We start from the raw sequence: 21,199 nt of genomic DNA, 5'->3' as shown, positions 1-21,199 counted from the left end.
TTTGGGTGGGGGTGGGGGTGGGTGGGTATTATCAGATAATATTAAAAGAAATACAATTATGTATTTAAAATTATGTTACTGAAAAAAATAAATATGTAAACTAAATACAAACATAAATATCTATATATTTTTTTTATTTCAAATAAATATTAAAAAAAAAAAACTTTTAGCATTGCTTTTACTTCTTTTGTGCTTATTTTCAGGGTGTTTTCTTGTTATTTTTTTATTAAATTGTTTCTATTTTTGGACTATTTTTGTTAAGTCACCTTACCCTTTTTTTTCAAAGAAATCAAACCAATTTGCTCAGGTGTTAAAGGGTTAGTTATGTAATGTTGTTGATGTTTAAAAGGTAACCCAACTGTGAAACCTCACAGCCCTTTACAGAGATATAAAAAGCCCTCAGAGATGTTGCAATATGCCTTTTTCTCAATTTAAAAAGCGCTGACCTTCAAAGCAGTGCTCACACTTTGGGTTTGTATATAAAAATGCATACCTTGGCAGTATGCAGAGAAGGGAATGTGCTCTATGTCTAACCAATCGCTACCTGCAGCATTTCTCTGTTAGGCAGTTTGATATTCAACGTAAAATTCCAACCTAAATCGGGACTTTTCTGCACAGTGCAATAAAAGACATAAAGTAGGTTTAAAATATAGTCCTCATTTTATTAACAGAGGCCAAATAAAACTCATCACATTTTATTTACAAAGGGAGGCAATAAATATCTTAATAATAGTCATAAAATTATTTTTGCTTACATTTGTTTAAAAAAAAAAAAAAATCATAAATGTGTCATGTTGTTAGTAGCAACTCATACAAAAACCTGCCGGCAGACAGGTGAATACATACTACTGGTGAAAAGAGGCTTCAGTGAGAGAATAGGAGCACAGACTTTTCCCTTTACGATTCGGACCACATGTCGCTGGAAATGTTCCCATCATCCTGGACGAGCTGGGTCGTCTGGGTTTTGAGGAGAAGTCTTAATTGTCAAATGCGGGTGATCGGGGGTGGTCAGAGCTACAGTATTCTTGGGATAATATTTCCCAAAAGCATCTCTGAGACGTTCATCCAGTGAGAGTGAAAAGGAGCGAAGATGAGCTCACAGTCGAGAGACGATTTTGGAAGAAAGAGAGAAAAGAGTTCCGCTCAGCGTCGACTGAAAGGTTCTTGAGATTAACTGAACGCAGACAGTCGGGCTAGGTTAAGATAAACAAAGAAGAACAAGGAGGTAGAGGAAGTCTTCATCACCAGCCCCGAAATATTAGCTAGCTCACACTCAAAGAATCAAGGCATCCTTTTCTGGAACAGCTTTAACACATGAGAGGAAGAGCTGTTCAAAAATCCAAAAGGGAGAGAGGGATTAACATCCCAAACCAAGCTGGAAGACCTTGTGGAATTATGATTCACATCAGCTGTAATATTTTGTATTGTTTTCTTTTTAGGTGTTTGAACAAAGCCACGGCTGGTGCCCGACTAGTCAAAGCATGTCGTGTTTTAGCTGAATCACAGGCTGCATGGAAATGTCAAGGAAATCACACACAGTACTCAGAAGGCATTCCAGGAGCCGCGAGTGGAGGTTGAGAGACGTACGGAAAAAAAAGGAAAAAAAAGAAGAAGAGAAAGAGAGAGACCTGTAAAATATTGCACTCAAAGCTACACAGTTATCCCGGCAGTGTCACCTGCGACTGCCACCTCTCTCCGTTTCATCTCCATGGTGTCTGATTCCAGTGGAAAGTATGGGATCCGCATTGTCAGGGGCAACACAAACAAAAACCGACAGGTATTCCAATAAATCTCTAGTTGGCTGATTTTTATAACATTGCGTCAGCTCCTGCTTTCAGTCCCCATTGTCAAAAAAGAAAGTCTTCAGCTTGCAGTTCAAACGTAGCTGAGGACGACGGCGACAGGAATTCTCTCAGAGGTCCTTTAGTTTATCCAGTATAAATAACATGACAGACACGTTAGCACAATGACATCAACCCAGAAGAATCCAAGAGTTAGGAAATATTCAGTCATCCTGAAATACAAAAATAAAACATCTTTTTGTTCTTTTTGTCCATCTTTCTTTTACAGAAGTGAAGTCTTTAAGGTGATTCTTTTAAGACAAGAAGCTTGAGATTTTCAGTTACAGTTTTTTTTTTGTTTTTTTTCCCCGAGGAAAATTAGTGCTGTCCCATTGGTCCCATCAGTTCCTCTTGGGGTTGGGTTTTAACCGCCGAGCCCTTCGTGTCCGCTTAGTTACTGTGGTGAAACGAAACTCTTCCAGCGGGTCCGGCCTGCCCTTCGGCTGGCGCTTCATGAAGTGGACTTCCTGTTGCCTCTGCGTGGTCCGCGAGCCTTTCTTGGGCCGACCCTTCCTGTTGAAGCCCAGGTACCACCCTTTGTACTTGGCCGACACGAGAGCTGTGTAGTTGTTCTCCAGGAATTCCTCGACAAAAACGCACTCCTGCTTCCTTCCATCGGGCTGAAAAAGGGGAGAAAATAGGACATTAATTCATTATTACCATGGTAGCATGACCTCTTTTTAACTAACATTCTGGCTTATTTGTATAGAATGCTGCAAAATTACGTTTTTCTGTAGGCTGACGCGAAATTTAGCATCGCTTGATTCTCTCTTCAAAAAGCCAATGGGATTTTTCCATTGGAGTTTGGATTATTGCAGAAAATAAGCTCCACAGACCTTATTGCAGACATTTTATCAAAAACCCATTCAAAAAAAGCATTGCCTGTATTGCATCTCTGTATGGACTCAGAATGAAACCAAAAACTGTTTCTACCCTCCGGGTTTACTTCTGCAGCCCACTGAATATGCGCAGTAAAGTTCTCGCGCTGACCCCCATCCGTGAGTTAGAGCTGGGCTCATAAACTTTACATTGTGATGACATTAATGATTTGACATCATTTTCTCAGCTTGAGAAATGTTTTATAAATATAAAACCTCAGTGGATCAAAAAATCATAATAATAGAAAGAGTGATAACTGATCTTGGTGGCAGTTTCAGGTGTCATTGACAAAGATGCGTCTTTTACATCAGTGGTTGATCGCGATGCTTTTTGGACTGCAGAGTTTTCTGTTTGTTTTGCTGAAAAAAATGGAAGCAAGGCCGAGCTGCTTTCATCAGGGTCTGGAAACAACAAACTGACGCCCAACACATGTTGCTTTTGACGCGGATACGACGGAGGGGCAAAATGTGACGTTAAAATCGGCTCATACATCAATGAAAAGCAAAGATATATTTTTGACAAAATACAAACTTTAGGTGACGTTTACTCAAGGTGCATTGTTGAAACTGATGCGATGACACAAATGCGAACATGTGCACTTTAGCAACACTTCACCAGCGACTGCGATAGAGTCGCTGGTGAAGTGTTGTGTTGTCGCTTGTAGTGTGTACGCAGCATAAGAAAAGGCTAACTTTACATCTGTCTGCCAAACATTCATGAAAATGAATAAGATTTAACCTTTTTTTTTGTCAGCTGTACTGTTCTGTACTATGCTCACAGCATACCTCCGATGTCGAGTGATTCTACAACAAACTTTTTCTTTGAAAGAAAGTAGTCCCACTGAAATCTGTTCATTGGATCTGTGATGATCAAAGATAACAGTGACAAATTTCAGAAGACGGGCCCATAAAAATTTCATTATCTGCATCTCTTCATAGCAATGTCCAAAAATATTTGTTTTTATTAAATTTGGGTGAAAAGACTTTAGAAAAACCTTAATGCTAACACTGAGGAATTAAACTGAATCTGTTCCAGTACAACTTATTTTTATCATTAACCCTTTGAAACCTGAGAAAATTGGAGACGATAATGAGCAAAGCAAATATTACAAAACAGTTACAGGAAGTTACCTGAAAATAACATATATATATAAAATATCATTTTAAATGTACAACTATATTGATTATGAATATAGTTTTTTTGAACATTTTCCCTAGTTTTTTTATGTTCCACTTTTTTTTAAAAAAAAGAAAGAAATTCAGGTGTTTTTTGTCACCTTTTACTAGTTTTGCACTTTGTGGAGCATTTCTTGCCAAGTTGCTCACTGCCTTTTCCTCATGTTTTCCAGAGAAATCAAACCGATTTGCTCGGGTTTCATACAGTTGAACAGCTTGTGAAAGGCGTCTTAACGCAGAAGAAATGATGTCAGTCCAGTTTTAAAGGGTTAAGCAAGCCGAAAGCCACCAGCAATCAATGCTTAAAATGTCACTTTTTCTGATTGTTAAAATAATCCTTCAGTGGTTTAAAAGAGGAAGTTAAAGAACATTTGTTAAACAAATGAGGCCCCAGCAACTAAAACTAAAAAATGCCTGTTTCTAACAGATGACCACGATGAGAGAGTGAAAACGTGTGTGAATTACTGCAGCCCCTCTGCCGCTGACAGCATGAGTTATTAATGCAACAAAATCACACGTGTGCCTCCGCAGTGTACGTTTTCAAATATTAACTTCTTTTCCATATCGGAGCGGGGCGTCCGCAGAGTCACATGCAGTCATCCCGCGCTTGTGGCCACCTGGTGTGACTAAGTGATATAATTGCAATGGCATTCCTCCTAAGTGACCATTAGTCTCTCAATGCATTGTGGTGATTGCAGTCCGTAATTGACTGATCGAGTGTCAAAGGAGTAGGCCGATTACGTAATGGAAGAAGGGCTGTGAGTTATCAAAGGGGTTTTGTTAGGGTGTACAAAAACAGCAGGAGAAAGCAGATCTGAGGCTGCGTTCAATTCGGCCTGGATTAAGAGCTGCTTTTAAAATATTCATTTTGATATCAGAATTTTTAGTCTATTTGTTGAAGATATTGAGCTTTTACCAAAGGATCAGTTGTCTTTGATAATATTCCCAAAATAAAAAACCAAAAGATACTCACCCTTCCGACTATTTTGCCCTTCTCGTTCATGCAAATGTAATGCTCGCTCTCTTTTCCTTTTATTCGAATGTGGCTTCCGAAAGTTTCTGTTTCGACAACAAGAAGAGCTGTAAAAGAAAAGAAAAAGTAGACAAGCATAAGTCACTCCACTCACATAAAGACAGATTTCAGGAGTCCCATACATTTAAACATATCTGGTATGTTTATCTCACTTATGCTCGACAGCATCTAGACTCCTTTTTTCAATACTAATTTTTCTGAGAGCCCACATACTGAAGACATAAAAATCATCACGTTTAATTTCCAATCCAAAAGGAACCAAAAACACTCTAAAATCGTGGGGCTAACAGAACTTTATCAAGCAAAAACTTAACTTAACTAAACTAAATTAAGCTTAACCCTTTGAAACCTAAGCAAGACATGGAGGGGGAGCCAATAAGCAATGAAAGAAGAAATGACCCAAAAATTAGCAAGAAACTAGTAAAAAGTAAATTACAAGAAAATTACCTGAAGATAATAATTCTAAAAAGACAAAAAAAACAAAAAGAAGGAAATTACCTGAAAATTTGCTTAGAAAATTTCACAAAAAAATCACTTTGTAACATTATTTAATATATGTTAGTTTGTTCATCAGAAATATAGCTTTTTGTTGGCTTTTTTTACCTATTTTTTTTTTTAAACAATTTTCTAAATCTACTATTTTTTTTGCAATTTGTGGATCATTTCTCACTGAGTTGCTCATTGCCTTTTTTTTTACTATGTTTTTGAAAGAAATTGCACCAATTTTCTCAGGTTTCAAAGGTTTAAATACTTGTGAATCCTATGAAAGCAGCACAAGAAAAGTGATGCCACTCCAGGTTTCAATGGGTTAAAATGTACATTAATGTATATTTTAAGTCGATATTTCATGGATACATTTTTATGCACTGCAACGATATTAGTTGTACCAGAGATGTAAATTACCTTTAATTGCGTCAAGGACTACATAATAATAGCTGGAAATCACAACAAGTTTCTTAAAAACCCAGGACATATACAGTTGTGATTTTGGGCTGCATAAATAAAATTGACCTGACTTGACACACACTGCAAACAATCATTCATTTTGCCTCTTTTCTAAGAAAAAAAAACAAAAAAAGGAATTTTGGATCTCCAGAGCAAATCATAATTTTAAAGATTTATTGAGTGTCCCTTAACACAAAACCATATATGTATCAAAACAACAACAACGCCACTTTAGTCTGACACAGCAGTAATCCACTCTCGAGACGCATCCCGGCAGCTCTTTTATTCGACCCCCTCCCTCCCTCAAATGTTAACCCCTGCGAGGTCACCTTTGTCTCTGCTCGCCCCTCGACCAGCAAAGAGATCTGCCAAACATTTGAGGAGCGGTTATGTGCCCCTCAGGATTAGGTTTCAAGTTCCCTTTAGTCTGTGCTCACTCAATCAAAAAGTTAAGATGATCCATTTGTTTAACACACAGGGCCATTCAGTAGCGCTCAAGGGAGCAGGGGAAGAATAGGCGAAGGGGATGGGACGGGCTCGGGGGCAGAAGTAACCCCCCTCCTCCTCCGCACTCACCCTAAAAAAATCCAACCTTGGGACGAAGAAGGAAACCTGTCTCAAAGGTGAAACTTTAGAAGTGATTTCTTTTCTTGTTTTGTAAGAATTCAGTTCGTTCGTCTTCTTTGGCGACTAAAGAGCAATATTTCTGCATTTTTTTTATCGTTGGGAAGATCAGTCTGGACCTTTTTGGGATCCTTGAGAAGGAAAAAAAAAATCCTGGTTTGTACAAAAGCAATGATGTTTAAAAAGATATTTCAGCTCTGCAAGTCAAATCAGGAGTCATCTGACAACACTTTGGCCTCCTCGCTCTTTGCTGGTTTTGCATGGAGACCCAAAACTCAACCTCAGCTATGAAGCCTGGACCCAGAACATCAGATAAAACAATATTTTCCTCCCTACTGTAAGTCTGTGACCCCTGATGGCAAAATACCAAAAATGGAGTCATGTCTGTTTATCTGAACGGCATCCACAAGCAAATCTCTCTGACTCAGTGAGTGGTCACTGTGATGTTTTGTATATTAACTCTGGGTATTTCTTTAAACAATTCTCACGCACGAAACTCTACTGTGGCGGCTGTAGCTGGCAAATAAATGGGCAAAACTGCAAAATCTGACAGAAATTTTAGAATATCTGATCAATATCAAATTAAATTCAATTTCTGGTGATGACTTAACTGGTGTATTTTTTTACTCTATTGGTGCCACAGGCATTTAATGACCTCAGCATGGGGTCACCTGTCGAAAAAGCTGCTTTAAAGGAGTATTTCATATTGAAATCGCACTAGGTTTAATTTTATGAAGTCTGACTAACACACCTAGATAATGTGGATGAGGGTTGATTTACTTTGTCATGTATACGCCTCAACTGGACCTGAACGTGCTTTGGCGTTCTGTGCATGCTCCATATTTCGGAAGTCTAACAGCATAAATTCATAGAAGATAGATTTATAGTAAAGTGCTGAAAAGTTGTCCATGTTGTGTCAACATGCAACCCGTCACTTGCTAACTTGACTGGTGTTTGACGTAATATGTCAAGTGGAAGAGCAATTGCAACTAGCTGAACGGAGGCATATCGCCACCTACCATGGCAGAGTCGGACATACTTCCATCAACAAATCGATTCTCCCCTGGTGATTGTATACTGGGACAAGGATAGAAGTCAAATTGAAGGCCTATTCGAGCTATAACTGTGGCACGACTGAAACTGTGCATGCAAATATACTAATGACTATGGATAAGTAGCCCATACAAGCTCACTTGAAAAAATGTGAACTATCCCTTTAATTCCACATTGCAGCATTTATCAGTTTAAAGACTTTGCAGTGAGACACCATCTGCTCTGAGGGGACAACAGGCATCTTTTACAACAGATTGTTCTGAAAAATGATTGTTCTAGTCTCTTGAAAGTTATAAATATGCTTTGCTAATACCAAAGAAGAATAAAAACATGCCGTCTGGCTGCACTGATATGGACTCATCGCTACATCAAAGCAATCTATTTTCTCTGCAGTCCTCCGCCATGAAGCCGCAGTGACTGAGAGTGGATCAGAGCAAGCAGTGTCTTCTTGAGTATTATTAGTGAGTGCAAAGGAGTTCACAGGTGCCAGGTACTGCAGCTGGATGGGGAGGAGGAGGAAGAGGAGGAGGGTGGGGGACGGGAGAAGAAGGAGGAGGAGGAGGAGGAGGAGGAGGAGGAGGAGGGGCAGAGGGTAGAATTGGCAAGGCCTCATGGGAAAAATTGGATCTGCTTCCACTCAAGCTCTAACAAGCAGTGAGGAAACTTCGCCTCGGCGCATCTGCGACTCAACACACTCACTCAGAGGCATTCAAGACCAGCAATTTTAGAGCTGTGAGTCAGCTGTTATGAGCAAAATATCTGCAGGAAGGCACAAAACAAGTCCTGTTGCCTTGTGTTTTGTGCCGCTGCATCAAAGAGCGCCTCACTGACCGGCAATTTACTCATCCGCCGCCATTGTTTTGATTTGAAATTGTTAACAAGTCCACACAGACAGCAAAGGAGGATGTGTTTAAAGTTGATAGGAACATTTCTTAAAGTGCAAAATGAAATCTGTCAAATGCTTTTTAGTCACCTTTATGCTTAAGTTGGAGTGAAGTACTTTCACACTGCTGGACTGAACCAAATCAAACTGGTTGCCAATATCCAACAATTCGTGCGATAATGACCAGAGGTGGGATTAAGTCATTGTTTTGCAAGTCAGAAGTAAATCTCAAGTCCCTCGTCAAGTCCAAATTCAACATTAACAAGTCCCAGGTCGTAAACTTTAAGTCTTGTGCCCTACACAATTCATATTGCACTTTTCACCAAATGTAATGCCATTAAAAAGCAGAGTAATATATTACATTTACAAAAATCTCAAGTGTCTTTGAAATGTGTATTTATTTGGTTAATCAAGTTTGTTGGAAGCTGTTGCATCTCTATCTATCATTTATGACCAGCACATTTTGCATATTGCAATTTGTCACTTGAGGAAATGAGCGTTGACTTACTGTGAATGAATTGTTAATGTTGGTTGATGAAGTTAGGTAAAATTAACTGATTTGTGGCACGCTTTTAAAGAATATTCTTTTAAATCTTTGGTCTTGGGAGAAGTATTTTTTAAGTCAAAAGGCTCAAGTCCAGTTGAAGCCAGGAGTCACTGGTTTTAAAGTCCAAATTGAGATGCAAATCTTTCTTGATTTTGTCAAGTCGAGTCTTTAAATTTGTGACTGGAGCAATCACCGCAATTTTAGGAAATGTGATGGGGAAAATGGTATGAGATCAGAGTAGAAAATTACAATGGTTTGGGAAAAAAGTTGCATCGAAAGAGCATTGCCAAGGCTACTATGAAAAGCCTAGGCCTTGTTTCAAAATTTTAGGGGAAACATAAGAAGCATTACTTTTTTGGACAATTCATGTTTGTTTCTTCTATATTTACACTGCATTGTATGTTTTTAGTTGTGCAAATAAATCTTTCTCAAAGTTCACATTTCTCACATTTGTCAGTTAACATTTCTTGATGCAAGCCATTTTTCAGAAGATTTCTTACAAGTAATGCTTTAAATAGTGATGGGGACAAAATTGGCTATTTCATAAAGTGACGAGGACACTTGGCCCACTTTAAAAAATATTTTGCAGAATGGCAAATCAAGAAGTCAGTTTTGATCCATATAAGGCACTCTGGCAATAACTCACACTGTTGGCCCATAAATCTTTAAGGTAAAAAAAGACTTACTCTGGACACCCAAAAGCTGCAGTAAACATCAATTTCAAGGTCAGCAACTTCTAGCCACTCCAACCAGTAGTTGGTGGCTTACGAAAGTCACCGCTCACTTTGCCCCAGCCAAACACAGATGGAAAACAGCTTCTAAACAATGGGTAGTAAACAGCTAAAGTCGCTGAGGGGCGTTAAAGACAATTTGAAGAAGCACCAACATCTGGCTGAAAGGTGGTGGTGATTTCTCTTCCTGTTACTGCAAACTAGCTAAAGTGTCAGGTGAGATGCACAGGAGTTCTCCCATACCATACTTGCCCCCATCATCTCCATTGGCGTTGACTTTCTTGCCCAAGATCTGGACGTGTTTCCCCGTGGTTCTGCTGTAGAGCTGATAGATCCGGACCTGCTTCCGGCTCAGGTCGTCCGGGTTCCTCGTGTGGTTCTCGATGTAAAACCTGAAATCAGCAGAGGTCTGCTGGGATTCCTGCACAGAGGTGTGAGACAGGAGGAAACAGAAAGAAAGACGGAAGATGAAGAAACATATAAAGAGGGAAAGACAGACAGTGAGAACTCGTCACGGCACAGGTGTTGATAGTAATGTGCGCTGTTGCTTTTATGGGCTCTGTGTCAAAAAATTGTGCTTCGGGGGCTAAAAACTGAGAAACCGACCGGGAAATTGTGGCTACGGCATTTTAGAGTTCTTGCTTTCAACTGGCACATTTTATATGAATCGCATTTACAAGCTGATAACTACGCAACAAGATGTGTTAATGAAGTCAGCATTTGAGTAAAAATCCCACAGAACAAGTGCAAAGCCTATAGTGTAAAATTCTGTTGCTTCATATTGAGACAGCAGTATACTATGTGCCTCGGGCGATATTGAGAAACCTGTGCTCCATTTCCACAAGCAAGCAAGCCAGTAGCAATTATACACCTGAAGCATCCAGACCTGTTGCACTATCATCAAACAAATATCTGCCTGCAGGCGGAGTAGGGTCCATAAATTAGGAAACGCAGCAGGCGGAAGACAAGACTGAAAGATGGCAGGAGGCACCTTGAACCACAAAAACACTCTTGGAGGCGGACTTTCTGATCAAATTGTCCGTATCCACCTTTTAAGAATTCACTAGCCGGCTGTTTACGAGTCACCTTTAGACCCGACATAAAAACAGAGGAAATCGCAGGCTTCGACAGCGTGTCAGAAAAAGCAACTCTGTCACCCAACATGTGGAAGAGCGAGCGGAAACGTATACTTTCAGAAGCCCTGGAATCTCAGTTCACGCCAAGATCCCATTTCCCCAGCTGTATGGTGTGGTAATTGCACAGTAATGGCTTTTTATGTGGCTGTTCTCAGGTGGCTAATTATATACACATTACATACCCCCAGTCCTTGTTATTCTAACTTTGGTAAATTAATGACATACAGCAAACATGATGGGAAATTGCAGCCTCGGAAGAACAAATCCTTAAACTCAAAGAGGAGAAATAAACATCTTGTGCAAGTCTAATCAAGGCTCCAAACATAGACTTATGAACCAGGTGTCATACAAGTTGTGCCCCAACTTGGACGCCGAATCCTTCAAAGACCAATGTCCACAAAGATGAGTCCTTCAATCTGGACGTATGCTGAGCCGTGGAATTGAGTTTGGACTCAATTCTAATGTCAACTCAAGGAATTTGCCATCAAATGCCCAATAGAATATATAATATGGCATTAGGCAGCGTTTCTAGGCCACAGTTTGGACTTTGGGTTTTTGACTTGTTGGCTCATTATGACGTATTTGGTCCAGAAATGTGGACCTTGGAGGATCCAGCCCCTGCACTGGGACACAGCTTCTGTATCTTGACATCTAGGAAACACGCCCGAAATGTTACTTTTGGCATCAGGCAGTGTAGAAAATGAGAGGCTGGATATCAAAATGCATCACCTACTGATACAACTCACTTGTAGGGTTAATACTGACTTCAAGGCATTAAAACTTTAACGTTGCGATGACCTAAATTCATGCAATGAGATTTTTATTGGAGTTATGGCCAATATCTCTTGGGAGTAGCATTTTTTGCATGGAAAATAATTATGTATAATATTTTTTTCTTAAAATGAAAGGGATTACAATTAGCTTTGGCTCTATTGGCCCATTTATCCAATTTTTGTCCATAAATATACTATCAATGTCTCTACAGGGATACAGTATGAGCTGACTTTGCTATCAGGAGGTGAAGGGGATGGTGGATGGCATGTCACTTATAGGCTGGACTCTTGCTAGGCTGCAGATCACTGTTTAGTACCAAAAAACACCAAAACAGGTCGTCCTTTAGCGAGTCATTGCTGTCAGTGGCTTTTTAGGCACCAAAAGTTGGTGTTTTTTTGATGATCAGTGGCTCTTTCTCCAGCAGCTTTTCAGCCTCCAAATGTAGGTGTACATTAGCGACCTGTCAGTTTTTTCCCAGCAGGGACAGTGCCACTAAAAATTGCTGCTTTTCCAGCAGGGATCAACTGCCCAATTCAGGTATATTATGCCAAAAGGTGATCTTTTCCAAACCATAACAAAGTACTTTTGTGCCTAAACCTAACCTCAAAACAACCACAGCTTTGTTGAAGAGCAAAATTTCAGCATATCCACTACATCATAAAATTAGCAAGTCCTAAGTCAGCAAAGAAATGACCCACCTTGCCCAAATGATTGGCTAGTACTTGTTGCCTTTGTTGGTTGGATTAGTTAGGTTTAGACAAGGGGAGTGAGATTGGTTAGGGTGATAATGTCAAGGCAAACCAATTAGAGGCGTAGTAAGGCGAGCCCTTCCTTTGCTGCCCTAGGAAATGCAAATTCGCACCCCACAGAGGTTTCAGCTTGAACACTTCTTCTCTATACAGGCAACACTTACTTCAAAGCATTGCACATGCAACATAACCTGCACGAAACAACTGCTCAGCCATGACAACCTATAATCTAATTTTTTTTGCTACAGTTAACAAAAAATTGAAAGAAAAAAGAGAAGAAATCAAGACCAGTACTTTTTATAGTCCTAAAACAATTACCCTCTATGTCTATAGTCACACTCAGCCAATCCTATAAACTCATCCAGGGTTAAGGCACTGATAACTCAAAGCAACTTATTCAATTCTTTGACATTATCAACACACACCTGTGTGAAACATTTAGGGCAATGCAACCTGTCTTGTGTTCAATAAATGCATGGAAAAATGTGTGCAACTAATTTACTGCACATAGATATTAGAGGGATGCTGAATATGCCTTAAAAGACAGAGGAGCTGCAAAAACAATATAACAACAACTTTTTTATTTTGCTCCCATCAGAGATTGCTGCTTATGGCAGCTTTCATATCTGATGCTGGAAACATTTGGTGTCTAGTAAGTGTTCCCAAGGGAAACTCCAAAAAACGATGCATTAAAAGCTGAGCAGTAAGCACGAGCAGCAGCAGCCACAACGGCTGAACAAACAAAGGAAAAAGCGTCATCTACAACTTTTCAACCAAAGAAACAGACCACTCAAACTGACTGACAAGTGATCTCCGCACTTCACAAAACATGAATGCAAAGTCTGTAATCAAAGACGTTACTAAAAAAAGAAAGAAGCTGGATCACTGCTAAATATGCGGGATTAAAATTAAACATTTATACAACAGAAATCCACAACTACACACAAATGTGTTGAAAATGACACATCCATTTCCAAAGTCAAACATCAGCATCGACTGTTGTCAACTTTCTCTCAAAATCAACCTCAAAGCTGACGAGCAAGGGAAAAAAAACAGTAAAACGTAGCCTAACTGGGCTGCTGAGGGATTTATCCCAAATCTCCCCATCTCTAAACAAACATGAAGGTGTGTTTGGTAGACAGTTGCATTTTGCGTCAAGGGAAAGGCAAGCCTAAGCACATGGCGGTGAACACCAGCGACAACAGTTTTTTATCACGCCGTCTCCTTTCTTCAAAGACACAGCATGAAAACGGATATGGTTGAAACTTCAAAAGTCTGGCACTCATCGTTGCGCAGGAAGCTTAGTTGTCGCATCCATCTAAGATACACCTTGCTATCTGCTCCACACACACACACACACACACACACACACACACACACACACACACAAATGCGAAACGACGCACTCTTGCATGTTAGCAGTGAATTCAAAGTTTACTTCCAGCTGTGGTTCTTCTGTTTTTTTTATCTCATGAAATCACAACTACAACATGACACCGAAGAGCCACTAGCCATATGTGGAGAGCCAACATGGAAAGACAATGTGAAGGGAGGACATTAAAGGGCTATTTCTACATTTTTCTAATAGTTTGATCATTATCCTGGAAGCACCCAGAAAGCCATGATGCATGTCCTTTGTTTGCAAAATGCCTTTATCTCATCTGACTTTTTTTAAACTGCAACAAACATACAAATCACAGACAAAAAATAATTCATGAGTGCACCTCTCACATCTGTTGGGCCACATTCTGCATGAAGTGATGGTCAGTCGACACTATAGCTTTGTATGTGCCAGCTCTGTTGGAATAATCAGGGTACATAGACTTACACAACTTTGTGTCTTCTAGTTTGTGGGGATTAGTATTTTATTTCAGAGAAATTTCATTTGAAAAAAAATCTGGATCAGAAAATTCACTTTAGGAGTTTGACCTGGTATTTTGTCCCACAGACAGAGCTACTTCCTCTGCGACACGCAGGACAAGGTGATCCTTGTGCATTACATGAAAAACTTAGTAGCAAACACCTGAATTGTGCAGCCAATAAAATGTATTTTCTACAGTTTGCAAAGAAACTTCCCCTAGCAACATTTAAGTTGTCCCAAAAAGTCTAATGTTTCTTACCTGAATGTTTTTTTCTGAAATATAAATAAATATAAATTTTTTGTGGTCTGTTAAAGATGTAATTACATAAAAACCACAATCAACATTTTGCTCATTTTGAGAAGAAAATGAATCCCAGAAGTGGATGAAAGAAAAAAGCTAACCTTGCTCTTACCTCCCAAAAAAAAACCCAGCCTATCATGTTTTAATATTTAAGATCACAGCACCACTTAGAGATTAATTTAAAACAACAGCACGTGGAAAATTATGATCAAACACGTCATAGCAATAAAGTGATCAGATAGCTTTATGAGTGGAGGAGCGCGTGCTCTCTGCATCTTATCTGAATCACGGCGCGCAATTAGGTGAGTGGATGCCTGCAAATCATTACTGTTCAAAGTGAGACGCGACTAATAAAAAAAACTAAGGCAACGAGCAACAAACGAGCCCATCTGTTCAAAGAACAACGTTTAACCCCGGGGATCTCAACATTTATTACAAGATTCTGCTGTAAAACACCCAAACTGCTACTTGAACTTCAGATTAAAAACAACTGCTTTTAATTACTCTTTTTTTTTGCCAGATTGGAAGTATTGATTTCACATATTAGCAGATTAGTCCGCGTGCAAAACAGCTGATACGCTTCAGATAAGAAAGTCCCGAATTTCCAATATTTTTTTTAGAATTACAGGTGAACATAGCATTTCTGAATTAGTAATTTTATGTACAATTAATTGCAATAATTGCATTTTTTCTTCCCTCACCGCTGCTATAATATTAATACAAGGAACTATACTTGATTAATATTGAGTTTGTTCATACATTTATTGTATTTTTGTCATTATGCACCACTATAAGATTGTTATAAGCTCCCATTTCTTTCTCTTATACTTTATTTTCTGATTATTTTCAATATCTTTATTGGTTTTAGGATTTACTTTACGCGCAGCGCATTTATGCTATATAATATTTTTTTTCTTCTCGGGCCCCTAATTAATATTTATATATAACAGAAGCAAAACCTGCGTTTAATAAAGTAAAGACCACTCTGGAAATAACCTATATCTATCGTCAGCATTATTCACATTAAAAAAAAAGTTGCACATGCAAACACATGCACACAAAAATTATCTGAGAGGGGAGTAAACATACCTGGAGCTGGAAATAGAGTACCAGAAAATGTAAACACCTATGTGGAGAGAAAAAGAGAGAGAGAAGGGAGGAGGGGAGTGAATCACACAGGCAATTACATGAAGAATAAAACGCAGCCTACCTGGATGAAAGCAATGCGCAAATATGAAGCTTTTGGCGACTTCTATTGGTAAGAATGCATGATTTTATGTAAGGGCAAACGGAGATGTGGAACACTTACAGGTATATGAACCTCGAAGGCAGCACAGACATCTTGACTCGCAGAAATACACCTGAAGTACACCTGCTTGCACAGATTTAGAGCCCCGGGAAAGGTTGGCGAAATCGCCCCCCTCTCTCTTGCTTTCGCTCCCCTGCGCGTCCTTTTACGCACACAACTCCGGCGGTAAGTAGGAGACTGAATCCCAGCGTAAGGATAGATCACTGGAGAGCAACAGCAGAGTCACGGAGTGCAACATTAGGTGTTTCCTTGTTGGAATTATCCAGAAGGTTGTTTATTTTTCTCAGCTCAGTCTCCTCAGCTCCCCGAAATCCCGTCTCCGAAAATCGGTGCCAAGCGTTGAAAGGATTCAGAATTCTCTCAAAAAATCTCCTGAAAAAAATATCCTTCGCGCACCTAAAGCTCCCCACAATCCCAATCCTGCTGCTCCAGAGATCACAATCTCCTCAACTCCGTCCGTACCTGCGGGGGATTTCTACACCTTGCATGGGTCATTTTATTCAAGTGCTGCGGCGGAAAAAAAGCAAAAAAAAAAAAGCGGTGAATAACAAAACGCCCTTCCACCAAAAACAAGTCGCTAAACAAACTTATCCAGGCAAACAAAAAGTTATGTTTTTCAGCGGAAAAAGTCGTGTGGAAACCGGCAGCGGCAGCAGCGGATCCCTGGAGAGGTTTTGGGGGCTGGTGATGGCGCAGCAGTGCCTGTCAGTGGTGTTTGTGCGTCTGCGGCTTGAGATTTGGGCACAGAGAGGCTTTTTTGTTGTTGGTGGGTGGAAACATGTCAGCGGTTTGCACCTGATAGGGTAATCTTGGAGAGACCATCAGCTTGGAGAGGGTTTTTTCCTCTCGGTGGGCAAAGCGCTGCGCAGAGCAGAACAAGGACAAGGAGATTAGTTGCGTTTCGGTTTGTTATTTTGCTTATCGAAATTAATGCCCTTTTTCCCCTGAAAATAAGTTTGGTAAATTATTGAAATAGTATTGGAATGAGGACAAGGACAATCAGATTTAAAATTGTACGTCTAATAGGAGGAATGGGGTGATATTAAACTACTTTTTTCGCGCATTTATGAGTTTTATAAGAACAAATTTTCATTTATTTTAACTGTTACGTCCACCACATTTCGTTTTTCTATTTCTTTAAGGTATTTACTATAATAACTATTAACATTATTATTATTGTTATTATTACATCCTATCTACAGTGAAAAATCAATGGAGTTATTGTGCGTAACAGCCACAGAAACTGCGTGTTCATCGTTGCTTATTCGTGCTTTTTAACCTGCTGCTGGTTTGTGGATTGGCCACGGCTCTCCCAGACAGTATTCAAATGCAGGTTGTTGTCGACCTCGATTTTTTTCAATAATGTGCTATAACTTATCCCGCATTTAAATGAAAGAGAGGTGTGAATGTGTTTACGAGCTGGCAGCAGTAAAGCGAGCCCACATCCCTGCTGCCATTAAAATAAGGAAGAAAAAAAGAAAACCTTTGTGGTTTGTCTTTATTGTCCCATTAAAACGGGATCCTCGGCATTCCTGCTCCATTGATATTCAAAATGAATCTAAATGATTACATACAAAACTTCCCATGTTGGGGATTTCAAAGGGCCTCCTGTGGTGAGTTTAGAGCTCCAGCTGCTGATCAACATAAGGCAAACTAAATAAACAAAAATGAATGATTTCTCTGGAAAAAAAATATTAATTTGTGGCTTTTCTTTAAAAGACTCTATGCAGTGATTTATAAGGACAAGTTAAATCGTTTGTGTTGTGTGCAAGTATAAATGTGGATAAAGTGGGTTGATGTGGGTTTACCCTGTGATTCATGGCTGTCTGCCTAACAAGAAGGCTTGATCCTGTCAACCACAGTGCACTTTAATCATCCCTGTAACACAACTGATGAATAATGTCATTTAAAGTATGACTAATTTAGCCTTGTCTGCCTAAGGGAGGGAAATCACAGCAAAAAAAAGGCAAATAGCAATTATCTGGGAAGATAATTTGATGATTTCTTTACAAATGTAAGGCTTGCGTTTGATCAAATACGGCTTACATTAGCTGCCGCTGGCTGGCGATTAAGATTTCTACCAAAGTTCAAAATAAAAGCACCTGACAACTGATTTAAAGGAGGCAGGGTGATAAACAGCAATTACCACGCCGACTGTGATAGAGCCAGCATTGTGGAGTCACTCATCGCCTCTTAAGCACATGTTTGTGACAAACTTCTCGGAGCATGACTGTAAATCCACAACTGAGGAAGGAGAGTTCAGCAGCAGGCTTGATGTGGCCACCTGTGAGTCACAAGCAGGAGGAAACGAATCCATGCCTGTGTCAAAGGGGAAGATCCCCACTTTTATCATTTTATCAGTCTTAAGAGTATGGGAAATAAGTAATGGCCATGAGCCAATTTTTGGATGGATCTGCCATGCACTTGTCTGGACAAACAGTCACCTTGGCAGCTGGCCAATCAAGAGTCAGAGGGGCAGATTTATTTTAGAAATTTAAACTAATATGAGGCACACAATAATGCAAAGTGGACATAAAACACATAATTTGACTGACAAAAAAGGGATTTCTGATGACCGCTATTAAAGGACTTTACTGGCTGTTTAGATGTACCTCTGTTTCATTTTTAAGCTGCTAAACTTTCTGCACCAAATCCACAAGAGATAACAAACTGTGCAGTTGATCCACGTGAAAATAAAAGAATTATACAAATGAGCAATGTCACTTTCAGTTAATTGTACTTTCTATAGCCTGACACACATTAAGCTTTGATTTTATTTTCGCTGGCTTGCTATGTTAACATGCAGAAAGTGCCCACGACCTCTCTGGTGTTCACTGGTTAGCCTTGGCTGCTCTGCACTGCACACCACCAAAGTCATTTTCTTTTTCGCAACTATTACTGGTGATGCTGTCCCAGCTGTGGCAGAAAAATGGTGCCCACCCTCTGCTCTCCTCCAAGCAAATTTACAAAACCTAGGCTAGGATGACCCACCCTACTCTCCATATGACTGGCTTGTACTTGTTGCCCTGGTTGTCTGGAGGAGAGAGAGGAGTGGGACTGGTTAGAGTTGGGGTAAATACCCGGGTAAGTCAATCAGAGGTAGAGTAAGTTGGGCCACTCCTTTGCTAATTCGCCTCCCCCATATTTGCACCAGTGAGTAAACAGCTTCATTTTAAGCCGCTAAAGCCCTTTAGCGCTGTTACCTATGTTAGCACCACTAGCCATGCTGACTGTAGGCACGTTTTACATTAAACCTCAAATTGCACAAATTTAAATGACAAATATAAAATACACCTAATGGAAACACACCAATTTAGGCTGGGTGGTGCACTGTGCAGTAAACTGAAAATCAGTCAAATTAAACAAAAGACTGACATGCATAAGTGGTCAAAAACATTGTCTGTGGTTGAGCGGTTTACCAATTAACAGTTAATTGTTATCATCCCTAAAACTAATACAAGGTGCAAGGTATAAGAACTAAATACCTCATTTGTACGACTCATTGCATACTTGAGGGTTGGCTTGCGTAATTTATATAAACAAAAATCTGAATAAACTAGCCTTCTGGACAGTTTTTCTTCAAGTATTTCCATTTATCGACTATCCAGAGTGAGTGGGACTCTTGTTTTTGCAGTTGAAGTTTTGAAATGTAATCTGTCGATGCTTTGAGCACCACAGAGTAGCCAAAGTCCCATTCTCCTCCCTTGTTATGATATGCTGACACAAATCTCAAAACCTCAGCAACTAAAATAAAAAAATATCTGCATATGAACATACTGTTGGAGGTCACTGAGAATATATATGTGTTTTCAATTTGAGTCATCTGCCCTTTAAAAGGAAGGACTTTAAATGTGAATTGAAAACTAAATTTTCACGCCATCAGTTCGAAGAGTTCCGACAAATTGCCCACTGACACTATATGAAAAAGTGAAAAAAAAAGATAAAACAGCAAGAATCAATCAAATGCAGTATGCTGCTGGTCGAGCATAACAAGAGTGAGCTTTATGAATGGGGAGAGCTGTTTCACAGTCCAGTTTCTGAGGCTCGGAGGAGGGAGGGAGGAGGGGGGGCAGCCACTCAAGAGTTGGGATAAGGTTACCCACAGAGATTAGCTGACAAGAGCGAGGGAGTGAGAAAAACAAGCAAGCAAGTTAAAGGTCTTAGTTTACCTGGGTTGCTGAGCTTGGCAGCCAATGAAAGTGCTCTCAAACCACAGATTCAAAACGGTGCCTGAAAGGATCCTCTGCGGCCACTTTTGCCAATTGTATTTCAATTTTGATGAGAGGAAATTTCAACTTTTAAGCTGCAAAGTGGCGAATGATGTTATTTAGAGGACTCCCAGGCTCCTTTCAAGCCTTTGAATTTGAACCTCGTGCAGCAATGCGTGTCTGTCCGCAGCGACGGGACTGTGGGAATGTCACCGAGGATATCTCATTGAAGGAAAAGGAGGAGGCATCTGAAGGCGGGCGAGCGCTCAGCGGTTCAAAGGGCCCTAGCAGGCATTTAGGGCTTGACAAAAGAACTTGGCAGATCAGTAAGTGAAGCCCAATGTACTACATTAGTGTCAGGACCCCCTCCGCGTCCCTCCCACTTTGCACTTTCATCTCTGACACGGACATATTGACTTTAAGGAAAGGAGGGGTGCCAGGGCCGCCGAGGAGGGGTGGGTACCTCGGGGGTATGTGACCCATTCAATTCTCAAGGTGAGGCGATTGATGCCGAGGGGTGACCACTGACTCATATAAGCCACCCAGGAGCTTTTTTTCTTAACTAGAAGTCACAGGCCGACAAGCGTGTGAGACCCAAACAGGACGGCCCTCTTCCTCTCATCTCGCTGAAATCAGCCTCACCCCATTAGTATATGCTGACCCCACCCCCGCCTCTCCAAACACATCCCTTTTCACACTGCGGGCCGTGCCCTTCTGCAGGCTACTGAAGTCCAACGGTTAACATGGGTTTGGGTCGTAACGGGGTCGCGACACCTTGACATTGCGGAGGGTGACAGAGAGAGGAGCCAGAGGAGGGAGGGAGGGCGCAGCTACAGCCAGCTACCTCGGAGACCTTTCAAGTTATCACCTGAAGTAGGAGGAGGAGGGGAAAAAAAAAAAGCGGGAAGTGTTTTAGTAATTTGTCCCCCGTCACACATTGTTTGCATGGAGTCATTAAGGGCCATTTAGGTTTTGCCTTGAAGGGAAGAGGCCAGAGAATTTGGGTGCGGGCGCTCTTTTGGGGGGTGGAGAGGCCGTGGGAGTGAAGGGTGAAAATTAAAGCATCGCTCTTCAACAAATCATCTCTGAGCACCGTGGTACATGCAGAACATATTAATGTTTCCATTGACTTCAGTCGCCTGCTTGACGC

The 21,199-nt window shown here is 40.4% G+C and overlaps 1 protein-coding gene across 2 annotated transcripts in view; it reads right to left on the bottom strand.

Moving 5' to 3' along the window:
- Positions 1-641: 641 nt before the first annotated feature.
- Positions 642-21,199, bottom strand: part of fgf24 (fibroblast growth factor 24) — a 36,992-nt gene continuing 16,434 nt past the window's right edge. The window contains exons 4-8 of one of the 2 annotated variants that reach the window (XM_042493117.2): positions 15,842-16,702; positions 15,622-15,658; positions 9,955-10,132; positions 4,869-4,975; positions 642-2,461 (exon numbers count right to left, since the gene is read on the bottom strand). In XM_042493117.2, coding sequence (XP_042349051.1) covers positions 2,183-2,461; positions 4,869-4,975; positions 9,955-10,132; positions 15,622-15,658; positions 15,842-15,873 — 633 coding nt within the window. In that variant the 5' untranslated portion in view covers positions 15,874-16,702 and the 3' untranslated portion in view covers positions 642-2,182. The remainder of the gene's footprint in view (positions 2,462-4,868; positions 4,976-9,954; positions 10,133-15,621; positions 15,659-15,841; positions 16,703-21,199) is intronic. The other variant, XM_088080786.1, reaches the window with a different exon arrangement.

This window comes from Plectropomus leopardus, chromosome 8, assembly GCF_026936395.1.
Source record: "Plectropomus leopardus strain MGB_pleo_1.0 chromosome 8, ASM2693639v1, whole genome shotgun sequence".
NCBI classification, from domain to species: domain Eukaryota; kingdom Metazoa; phylum Chordata; class Actinopteri; order Perciformes; family Serranidae; genus Plectropomus; species Plectropomus leopardus.
Note: the sequence above shows the minus strand (reverse complement) of the source record. Positions and strands in the feature narration are given on the sequence as shown.